General features: G+C 37.1%; 1 protein-coding gene across 9 annotated transcripts in view; it reads right to left on the bottom strand.

The window, feature by feature from the left end:
- The window catches only part of GLRA2 (glycine receptor alpha 2), a 175,681-nt gene that overhangs the window by 114,980 nt on the left and 48,216 nt on the right, over positions 1-12,485 (bottom strand). For all 9 annotated transcript variants that reach the window (XM_025986699.2, XM_072743712.1, XM_072743714.1 and 6 more), the window contains one exon: positions 6,538-6,761. In XM_025986699.2, coding sequence (XP_025842484.1) covers positions 6,538-6,761 — 224 coding nt within the window. The remainder of the gene's footprint in view (positions 1-6,537; positions 6,762-12,485) is intronic.

Raw genomic sequence — 12,485 nt, 5'->3', positions numbered from 1 at the left:
ACAGAATTGGAAAATGAGAATGTAATTTTGCCTAGATTATAGGATATAAAGATAAACATGGTTCAAATATGCAAAGAGACAAGAAATCACAGCTTTCATAGCTGCCTTCTAACAGAAAATTTGGGCTTACATGTCTCATCAAAATTGAGAGTAAGGTAATCAAAGTATCACCATTGGTAACATTTAGGCAGGTCTTAGTTCACTGTGCATTTTATTTTCAGCTCTGACATCTAAATAGAGAATTTTCTTTTTTCCTATGCCATAAAAATCATTCTGTAACTAAAGTTAGAATCTTTTGAAGTTCTTGCATCAAGCTGCAGGATGAGTCAAGGATAGGAGGTTATGTGAGAAAAGTTGGCCTTTTATGTGTGTGGGTAGAGTCGGTCATTAGACAGGATTATTTGGGGAGCACCGTTGGATGTCTGTCTAGAAACCTACACTCCACCTACTCTCAGTGGTGCCTTAATCTATCATCAGAGGGAGAGGCATGTCAATCCCCAAGAGTTCTCTATTACAACTCAAGTACTACTGGGAAGGTGGAACACTGAATCATCCACACCTAGCATTATGAATTGAATCAAAAGAGATTAACAACCAAATCACCTCCAATGCCATAAAGGAATAAATTTCAGGTCAGATAACATTTAATGATGAGGGGAGCAGATATCTAGGTGACAAGGGATACTGTTGTGGAGGAACAATCCCATAATTATTTATGCTCTGGAGAACTCTATGTAGTTGGAGGGTAGCATAAAACCCCTAGGTACTTGGTCAATCAAATAAGAAGACACTGAAGGCAAACAATATTTCCTTACCAACTTTGCCTCAGGTAAAACCATTCTGAAGGCATGCAATAAATCTTAAAGCAGAATTGTTAGTAGTTGGAGGATCATAGCTTTCTTAAGGACCCTTTCCTCTGAAGAAACAAACAAAATTGCTGAATACCCCAGTACAAGAAACATGCATACACTTTAGGGAGATTCGAGGACCTCTTGGAGTTTTCACCTAGCCCTCAGATTAAGAACCCCTACTCTATAGGATTACACTCAAGGAGTGGGTCCATCCTATCCTTAATGTCTGGAATTTGTAGGAATCTATTTTGATCAGTTTACTCTTTCTTTGTTTCAGAGACTGGAAGAGAAAGAACAATCAGTATATTACAAGAAAATACCCAGGGCCCTAGAGTATATGGCAATACCACTTTTGACCTGTATGCATATAACATATTGTATTCTATTAATGTTCTTAACCAAATCATCTCTTTTTCAAAGCTGAAGAAATAGAAGTTCAGAGAGTAATAGATTCCCCTAGGTCATACAGCAAGTTCTGAGGCCAGAGACTCAAGCCCAAGGGCGTTTTCCTTTAAAAGGCTTATCTACTATAGTATCAGAAATAATCACGATAGCATTCAACATCATAAGTTTCAGAGTAGGAGCCCCAACGTGTACAGCAAAGTGAAAACTAGGAGATGAAGAACATCTTGTTGCTGAAGTGGAACACACTGCAAAATTAAATCAGCAGCATAGTGTTGATGACCAAGCATATGTCTACTAAATCTAGTGGGACAAAAATGTATGAAAGCAAAAACAGTGAGGTAATTCCCTCCATTCTTCCAAAAACGGTAGCCATTTGTTGATCACGTTAACAAATGTAGGAAAAAGCTACTGATTCAAGTTGTAGCAACTGTGATTTAAGTTATATAAGAAAGAATTTCTGCATAATGCTAGAGTAACTTATTGAAGGATCCAAAGAGAGAATATAAAGTCTCCTTCTCTGAGGGTTTTTAAAACTAGCAGGAGTTCTCAACAGGTTGCCTGAAGGTAAGGAAGTTGACTTAATACCCTTAATGATTCTCTTCAGCCCTTTCATCCCTGGGATAGTAAAATTTTTCAGAAAGTCGACATGCTATATAAGCAACATATGCTGTATAAAACTATCAAATAGGGGCACCTGGGTGGCTCAGCGGTTGAGCGTCTGCCTTTGGCTCAGGGTGTGATCCCTGAGTCCCAGGATCAAGTCCCACATCGGGCTTCCTGTATGGAGCCTGCTTCTCTCTCTGCCTATGTCTCTGTCTCTCTCTTTGTGTCTCTCATGAATAAGTAAATACATAAATCTTAAAAAAAACTATCAAATAGATCTTGAAATTGTTGCACCTTGACTTGATAGTCACTTGTTGCACTCTGACTTTAAACAGTCTTTTCAGACATTTGCAAAATCTGAAGATACTTTCTGTTCTCATCTTAAATCTTACATTCTTCCTCCCATAGTTCTTTGAAAAATGAGTCTCAAAAGGCTTGTTTCAAAATGACATGTCTTTCGAATTGTATTTATTTGTGTCTTTGGACTTAAGTTGGGGCAAATGAAGAATTAATGTGGGGTAGGAGATGATAGCATTGAAATAGAAGTCAAGAACTTTGATTTTTGGCTAGGTTTCCTATTTATGGGCTCCATTATTTTACCTCACCTAACTTGCTGAAAGAAGTCACTTCCTCATTGGTAAAACAAGGGTGTTGGATGAGATTATTTTGTAGTGTAATACCTTCGATATAAAAAAGTAATCCTATGCTTCTATGAAAGTCAGAATGCTGGCAGAAAATTCTCAGAAGCGATGGAAAGTAAAGGAAGAAAACAAATATTAGCAAAGACATTGTGGACAAGTGAGACAAGCTGCTCCTCTCCAAAAATACCTTGTCCTTTTTTCTTTCATATTGTACACCATATGCTATGGTACCCTGAATTTTATTACAATCCATTATATTCAATCCAACAAATATTGTTTGAGCAATAATATGTACAATACTCGAGGCTTACCTCACTATTCCACTATGAATTCAGACCTTTTTAAGTAATATGAATTCGGAATTTGACTGTCTCTGAAGGGAATGTACAAAGCAAGATGTGTGTCCTTGTTTATACTTTGGTCAGGGATGATCAATACTTAATGGAGTGGGTCAACGAAAAACTTAAAAAGAAAACAGAGTAAGATTAAACGTATTAGGGAAGTGAATATTAAAGAAAAAATCAGAAGAGAAGTGGACAAAAATAGATCTGACACTTTTCATCAGCAAAAACTGTGTCCTGCCACACTGGATAGAAATTTTCTTGCAACGAGCCAACACCTTTGGTTCCTATTTAAAAGATTTGTTTGGGAGCATGTGGGTGGCTCAGTCAGTTAAGTGGCTGCCTTTGGCTCAGGTCATGATCCCAGGGTCCTGGGATCCAGCCCTGCATCAGGCTCCCTGCTTGATGGGCAGCCTGCTTCTCCCTCTCCACTGCTTGTCTCTCTTATGCTGCCTCTCTCTCAAATAAATAAAAATCTTTAAAAAAATAAATAAAAGATTCGTTTTGAATTTTACTAAAGTACTCCAAGTGTTTGAGCTGCAGGACACTTGTAGAGTTCTGGTCTATTATCCCCTCCTTTTTAAAACTGCTGCCTTTTGGGAAACTTCTCAGGAATGTGACTTTGTTATGAAATAAATGGACCACATAGTTCTCTTCATGTTCTGTTTGACCATCAAAGCCTTAGGTTTTGGTTTCCTTGAGGAGTTAATTTTACTTCTGCTAAGAAAGCTTGGATTTGTTTGTCGATGAAATGTTATCATCTGTTTGTTTTAGGTTCAGAAAATGCAAATATAAAACATCACCACAGAACATTATTTTTTTCAAGTGAACCAATATTTAAGTAATTATTTAAATATGTAGGGTAGAGGCAATTTATTAATTTATTTTTGGTACTTCTTTTGTACCCCTTCCCTTGTGGCTTTTTTAACCCTCTTCATCCTGATTTCTTGTCTCAGGCATCCAACTTTTTCATTCTCACTATTCTTCAGAGGCATCAAATGTACTATCAAAATGAAAATTTCGTATCAGCTCCCTACAGCTTAGTATGAATTTAAGTCACTGGATTCCCTCTTCTAGGTGTATTTGCATTGTAAACCTGAGAGTAGAGGGAAAATCCTTCCTAATGCAACATCAGCAGGAATCTTTTCAGCACCTTTTAGACATCACCTGCTTGGCCTTAAACTTGAGTTGGACCTGCAGCTGGGCATAATTAGCACTAATTACTCCTTGCCCTCTAGTTAAATTAGTCCAGTGACTGAAGCGAACAGACATGTAGGTGCCAGCCCCTAAATTCAAAATATTTAAGTCATACATTCACTTGCAAAGTTAGAGCCACTTTTCTTTTCCTTGTTCCTCATTTATTCCTATTACTTAATTTACCTTATACCTGCTTGCCTTGTTTGACTGGAGCCCTTCCAGAGCAGGAACCCTATCTTACTCAGCTCTGGATCTCTAGGCCCAGCACAGTGTCTGGCTCATTGAAAATCCTTCCAGGCAAATAATTAGATTCCTGTAGTTCAAACCTGCCAAGAGTTTTGTTTCTCTAAAATGACATGCCTGGTTCTACACCAAGGATCTTTCCTCTAATTTCGTAGAATACCTATAATGAAGGAAAAGTCTAAACCAGCCTGCTACAGGACAAACTCTACCTAATCCAAAACAATTGTCAGGGTGTTTCAGAGCTTATAATATGCTACACTGGGGATGAGAGAAGAATTGCCTCTGGATCTAGGTCTGGGGAACATTATGTTCTTCATGGCTCTAGAATGGAAAGGCCTTCATAGAACAAAAGAAAAAAAACCTGGTTTTATTTAAGCAGTGCACGATGCCAGGTATTTACTAGAGCAAATGCCACCCAAGGCCCAGGGGGCTAGCTGGAGCAGCTGATACCCTGTGCTGCTTTTTATAACTCTCCTCCCTAGCACCATGCTCCACATATGTCCCATTTCATCAGGTCACATCAACTTGGGTTGTGCCCAGTACTGCATCTTACACCAAACACATCATCATGTGAAATATTGTGTTTCCTTAAAATTTTTATAAAAATAAAAGTAGAATTCCTTAAAAATAAAGTGTAGGAAGTTTCCTGGTTTTCATGTAAGCAGTGACTTTGCCAGTTTTTACAAATGAGCAACCTCTTTCATTCCACAAGACACTGGGTCTGTTAGCCATCAGCAAACTGAAATCACTCGGTCAGGAGTGGAATGTATGGTACAGATCTAAATTGTATATAGAGTTGTGAAATGAGGTTTTGATGGTAGCGACTCTACAGACTTTTGAAAATTATTTGCAAGGATACAAGCTGCCTATTTTCTTTTGTAATAAGGTTGGAGAGAAAGGGGAAATACTACAAAGGATCTTTAAAATGTCAATATTTATTTAATGTATTATTATCTCTCATATACATTCTCTTGGACCTTTGGGAAGAGTTATAGAAGGTGCAAAATCCAAATGTCTTGGCTTTAAAGAGCTTACTATTGAGAAAGCATGTTAACTTTAAAATACGGGCAGCCATCATTTCATTTATTGAGCACATATACTGTGTCAGGTACTATGGCAAGTGTTTTTATATATGCTGTGTGAGATATTGGCAAATTATGGCCAAACGGCCAAATCTAGCTACCACCTGTTTGTATAAATAAAATTTTATTGAAGCACAGGAACAGTCAATTGTTCGAGTATTGTCTATGGCTGTGCATGTGCTACAATGGTAGAGTTGAGTAGTTGTGACAGCGTTGAGACAGTCTGGCCTACAAAACTGAAGTACTTACTGTCTGGACCTTTACAGAAAATAATTGCTGACCTCTCCTCTATATCATTCATTCTCACAAGAATACTTAGAAATAAATATAGTGTTTCCCATTTCATAATTAGGTAACTGAGGGTTATTATATGTTATATATTATGTATATTTATATTATATATAAAATTAGGTAACTGAGGGTTATATGTAAGTTACATAACTTAATGGCAAAGTTTGGATTTGATTCTAGATTATGTGATTCCAAAGTTCCATGTTCTTATGCTAAATTTACATACAGAAATATCCAAAATATGAGGTAGGAAGAAACAAGAGCCTTACAGATTCACAGAGAAACTAGAGTTCAGAAAAGAGAGAGATAATTTTCAGGTTGGGATGTTAAAGATTGTGGAGCAAAAATCCTGAGATTTGTCACTCCCAAGCTCAAACCTAGGAAAAGTTAAGAGATCAAGGTTAAATGTTTAGTTAGAAGCAGATCTGAGATTAGAACTAGTTTTTCACTCATGTAGCCCAAAATATGCTGTCAGTGACCATACTGAGCCACTGAATGTTTTTTTATGTGTGTTTCCATGTTATAGAATGGCAAAATTATTTGAAATGGATATTATACATCATGCTCAATGATTAATTGAACTAAAGGCCTGTACTTCTTTTACTGAAGCAATCAAAATTCCATGTATGCAGGTATTAACATGATATCCACCCATCATCTTACCAAATATATATATTCTTTTTCCCCCAAATATATTTGTTGTGAAGAATTACACTTCTGAGACCTTGGGAACCTCTGGCATTCTCACCAACTTTAAGATTCAGATGACAACGAAGAGACCACAAAAGTTAAATATTTATATACATCTTACCCTCCAGAATCAGGAAGCTCTAGGTCAGGAAAAAAATGGAGAAGTGAATAGGTGCAGCCAACAGAAGCTTACCTGATACTGTAGAGTACTTTGCCATTTTTTGAAATTCGAAGCAATTTGTTGTCAGTGGTGACATCATGGAAGTTGGCACCCTTCTCATTGGCAAAAAATAAATCTGGTTTCCAAATGGAGTCCAGCATGGATGGGTCCAAGTCCAGGGAATCATCAGGGTACTCGCTATATGCCAGCCGTGAATCATTCCACTGTTGTCTCAGAAAAATGTTCACTCGGTAGTCCTATAGAAACCCCATGCATAAGAGTTACTTATCACACAGTCTGGCATAAGAGGTCCATCTACGTTTCCCCCTCACTCTTCTCCCTGATTTGGTACAGTATTTGGTGTCTGTACAAACCAGGCTGTGTATATCTTGTTCAAAATAAACGACTCAGTTCTATTACAAATGGGAACAGAGGGGAGAAAGAAGACTCAACCAAATCAGAACACTAATGGAACAGGTTGAGTTGGTTGAATTTTTTTTATGTATAAATTTAAATCATTCATTTTGGGAGGAAGTAAAAGCTGATTTTTCCATTGAAAAAGGTAACCATGAGTAAGAAGTCAGTCTGTGATGGCAGATTGTCAAAACCGATTCATTTTCCAAATCAGAAATGATGTGATCTCTATTCTCATTTTGCTCAGATGCTCTGGGCAGAAGGAACCCACTCTGTAATTTTGGTAGGGGAACTCTTATTATAAAACTCTGACATCTTGAGGCAATATTTTTTAAAATCATCTATGTAAATATTAAGATGCTTCATGTTGACAAGATAATTCCCTAATGCTACTTACTTCTAAAATTCTTAAATATTCTATCATTTCTCTGAATGGGTATCTACAGTAGTTGTCTTGACACTTTATCAGTACAGAGATCTTTTTCATGTTTTCCTAATCTGAGTACCTTCTGACAGAGGTGTTCCTCCCTATGAGAGACTCAGGTACACCGTGTCATTCCCACTTGATCTGGGAATTTACTTCTTTGCCAGTAAATCAACTTGGGACAGAGACTTGTCTCCTGAGAATTTCTGCTCAAAGGTCTTTAGGTTCATGGAAATTGTTGTTTTGCTTGGTAGATTGAACCCCAGAAGAAGCTTTAACAGTATTCCCTGGTCAAGTGGGACTATGGTTCAGAGTTAATAGTTGTTCAACCCTGACACTTACAGTCATTTAGGGTGATACATACTCCCTTCTTACTCTCTTTCCTTTTCCTTTTTCACCATTTTCTCTATCCCCACATCTTTGGCACCTGGATTTTTGGTCATTGTTTATTGTTCTCTAACAGTGACCAACTTGTCCTGGTTTGCCTCAGAACCTCCCACTTTTAGCCCCAAAATCACACATTCCAGGGACCCAGTCAGTCCCAGGCAAAACTGGGATAGTCGGTGACTCTGCTAGGTACAGTGGAGACCACCTCAGGATGGTCAGTTTTGCTTCACTCCCTCAGGGCCAAAAGAAAAAAAATAAGTGGTAAAGATTAGGGCATATAGAAAAGAGCTTTAATCCAGTGTCTTCTATCTAATTACTACACTATCCAAATTCCTAAGATATTTTTTTAAATACAGCCATCCTAATATATCAGGCTGATAGAGTATTTTAGAGGTGGCAATTCTTGCAAATGTGCCCAATGTAGGCTTAAAGAATGCTAATATTCAAATAGTTACTAACTTCTGAAAGTCAGTCAGCAAAAAACCCAGCTCGTTTGGAAAGGCTGAAATATTTTTTTATAAATTTATTTTTTATTGGTGTTCAGTTTGCCAACATATAGAATAACACCCAGTGCTCATCCCATCACGTGCCCCCCTCAGTGCCCGTCACCCAGTCACCCCCACCCCCCGCCCACCTCCCCTTCCACCACCCCTTGTTCATTTCCCAGAGTTAGGAGTCTCTCATGTTCTGTCTCCCTTTCTGATATTTCCCACACATTTTTTCTCCTTTCCCCTTTATTCCCTTTCACTATTTTTTATAACCTTAAGGTTCTCCATTGTACAAATAAGAACTCTCTGACTTGGAAAATTTTATCAGCTGACTTTTATTTGAGATTATGCATAGCAAGTTTTCAAACCTAAGAGGGCACTATTGTGTGCCTAGTCAGGCTGCCATCCCATCACTGACTCCTCCTGCAAGTGAGTCAAGGAAATGGCAGAACCTCAGAGTTGTTCCCATCATACATTTTCAGAATTGTTCAAAGGGACTAGAGGATTGTAACTGGAAAAAGATTACCAGTTCAGGGTTTCATTAGCAACAGGAGTTACTGGAAATCTTGGAATTTTATGTGAATAAAGACTGAGAATATGTGATATGCAGGCTATTGAAAATGCAATAATCCAACCTAATATATATGCCAGTTTCATGTATCTAGTATATATATACATATATATACTAGATACATGAACTGTGAGCTTTCCTTAAGGTTTTCTGAGGGGAAAAATGCAGGTTCTCCAGGGTTTGACATCTACCCCTGTTATATCCCTCAAACTGAGAGCCAGTTTCACTTAACAAAATTTTGTGTGTGTCTGTGTGCAGAACTTGTTTCAGTAGGAAGTAGGAGAGAAGAGAATCTCAGAGAATTTCATCCCTTAGATAATTCTGGAGGTAGAGAAACTCTTGGATATGAGAAGTAATGACAGCTGGAAATAATAGAAGTGAATGGGTTAAATATCTTAGGCCATTGGGAAGCCAATGAGCCCCCCCCCCCCCCCCCCCGCCCCAAGAAGTAATTGTAGGATGGGAAAGGTGAGAGAAGCCAGATAGACAGCAGTGGGCAGTGAAATCATCAGGAGAACATTATTGCAATCCTCCCTTAAGCCTGAGAATGATTTAAAGCTGTATATTGAGAGACTCTAGAGAATATTACAGGATGACATACAATATGAAAACATTGACCTTTACAAAAAAACTCAATATAAATTTTCACTGCTAATGTACATCTTTTAAAAAAGTCTTTCCATGAGTATTCTTCTCCAGTGTTTCCTCATTTTCTACTTTGAATTTTATATATAGAAAATAATAAAATAAATTCTCCCAGTACTAGAACTTTAAAAAGAGTACCAAATCTTTCATATTGCAATAGAACCATTAAATGTCTTACAGTTAAAATAAATGAATCCTATTTTTAAGCAATAATAAGTAGAAAACTCAGAGTAAAAAATATAGCTTATGCCACAATGATAGGAATTATATGAAATACAACTTTTATTAGATCTTTTGGAATTATTCTTTATATAAATGTATAGGAATTAAAATTTTCCATAATTTTGTTTATGATGATATACACTATTCTAAAACAAATAGCAACCCTTGAAACCTTTCAGAAAAAGACACCCAAGAAACTAGAGACATAGATATCCAAGGAAAAGATTTTCTGGGGCTGGACCTCTATAATTCTCTCAGTTCACTGTGATTTTCAATGTTGGGTAAAAATTTGACACGTGATTTCTCTGTGTATCATCTCTGTTTATTTTGAGATAAGTTTATTTCCTCATGATATTCCAAACCACATGAAATAGTTATATTCTTCAGTAGTTTGTCTTTATGTTTGCTTCTAGGTTTAATGAAATATTAAAGGGGGAGTAAATATTGAGAAACATGCTTAAATGTAGACTGCATTTTCTTTTACACTACCTTCTCTCTACAGAGACATATTCTACTTCAAATAAATGTCATATTTCCTTGTATTACAATTTGTTTTCCTATGACTGACACTCTGGATATTAGATTAGGTCATGGAAACATTTGAATTAAAAAATATATAAGTGTAAATACGTACATATTTTTTCAAATGCTATGTGTAAGTCATATAATCTTTATTATATTCTTAACACGGGTACTACAGGTACCTACATTCCATACTATTATTTCACATTGAGTTTATCATTTCTAAAGTTTCACTTTTCCTAATACCTTCTAATGCTATGCCTGTGCCACAGATGGTTTCCTTAAATTGAATTATTTTGGTACTACTGTATTTGGTCTAGCATTTGTACACAGAGATTGCCACTCTGTCTCATACGTACTCCAATAAAACTTACTATTATTCTCTTATTATTTTTATCGGTATACATTTTTAATCTAATTATGTTATAAAGTATGTTATAAAGTTATCAACCACAAGGATATGCTTTGTTGATTCCTCACAATGCCTATGTGGCCCTTTGGTTTTAACCTCTGGCTGCCCTGCAGTAAAGTTTTCATCCTCCTGAGTCTGTACCAGCTTTGGTATGGGAAGTTAGCCTCAAATTTGAAATTGTGGGGAGGAGTGCTGTTGTTTTATGATGAATTCAGGCTTTAACATTACATTGTTAATTTAGAGACCAAGGTCACCTTATATCTCAGTTTAACAAAATGCCAGGCTTGAGGTAGACTCTTGATTCTTCTTTAAGAAGTCAGAAGTAAGAAATGTAGCTACCTGCCATTCCTGATGAGTTAGTATCTCTTCATGAATTGCTTATCCAACTCTAGAATGAAAGGGAACCCATAATGTTAGTTCAGCAGTTCCAGCACAGCCGGAGTCCTCCTGAGGGGCTGTCTGCCTCTTACCCACTTCCTCAGAAACGTGATTTCAGATCAGAGATAAAGCAACTCTTCACCCTGCAGCAGTAACCAGCAGAGCATATGGAACTTATCTTTTGGGGACATGTTTGGGGGAGGTGGAATCATAATCTGGAGAGACTCTCTGAGTGAACACATTTTATGCACATTCAGCTCTTTCTCTCCTACCTCAAATCTGTTAAATGAGGAGGGAGTCAGGATCTGCTACCGTGGCATGGGTAGTATCCCAGCACCCCGGGTCCAAGTCACATTATATCCACCCACATCCTTTGAGACTATCTCTTTTTCATTTTCTCATGGCCCAGCCTTGGGGAGAACTGCATGCAGATGGTATGCAAATACTCTTGACCTTTACTGACATTATTAATATTCCCAACATATGTCTTTATATCAGGAAAGTAGGAGTTACAAATATACTCCCCATCCTCTAAATTCACTTGCCATCAGCAGCTAAAGAAAAGATAGAAAGAAAAATAAATGGTAAACTGACACTCTCCAAACAAACTATAACCTGTTTCATCATATATCCCTTACTAGTCTTCTAATCTTTTGGAACCACAAAAAAAAATTGTTCTACTGAAATCTCACAATACAGAGTCAACTAGCAATGATAATCAACAGATCCTTGTGACTCTTAATGAAGAAACGTTTATATTTTAAGGGCACCTGGGTAGCTTAGTTGGTTAATCATCTGGCTCTTAATCTCAGCTCAGGTCTTGATCCCAGGGTCATGAGTTCAAGCCCCGGGTTAGGCTCCACACTGGGCATGGAGCCTATGAAAGGAAAGAAAGAAAGAAAGAAAGAAAGAAAGAAAGAAAGAAAGAAGAAAGAAAGAAAAGAAAGAAAGATGTATATTTTGGAATAGTGTATATCATCATAATAATTCATAAAAATTTTCCTTAGAATAACACAAATACATTGTCTTCCAGTCACACATCTTCAACACTAACATATCAGAGGATCGAGAAGCAGTATTGGGTCTGTTAGTGAGCCTATACTTTGCAGGCAGGTAATAACCAAAATAATTTACTGAGATTGCATCAGTCATAAGGGGCAAACTCGATAGCACCAGAAGAAAGTCATATTGAATTCTTAAAATAGATAGTCATTGTTTCTTATTTAGAAACAAACACTCAAATTGAATCCTTCAATAATGTTGTCTGGGTTGTAGAATGAGAGTGGGGCATGAGGGAAGAAGGGACAAATCAGCATGTTTAGAAACTCAGAATTCTGCGGCATTCTTAGAAATACTCATTCCAGAAAACAGATAAAGCAAAATTATTATTGCTCCCAAATAGCACTGAGCCACATCCTCAGTGACCACATACATTACCATGCATAATAACTAAGGGTCTGATGTTCTGACTCCAGTGAAAGTTCAGAGAAAAATCTGGTTCTGTTTAACTTTTTTGAC

Source organism: Vulpes vulpes, chromosome X, assembly GCF_048418805.1.
Source record: "Vulpes vulpes isolate BD-2025 chromosome X, VulVul3, whole genome shotgun sequence".
In the NCBI taxonomy this organism is placed as follows: Eukaryota; Metazoa; Chordata; class Mammalia; order Carnivora; family Canidae; genus Vulpes; species Vulpes vulpes.
Note: the sequence above shows the minus strand (reverse complement) of the source record. Positions and strands in the feature narration are given on the sequence as shown.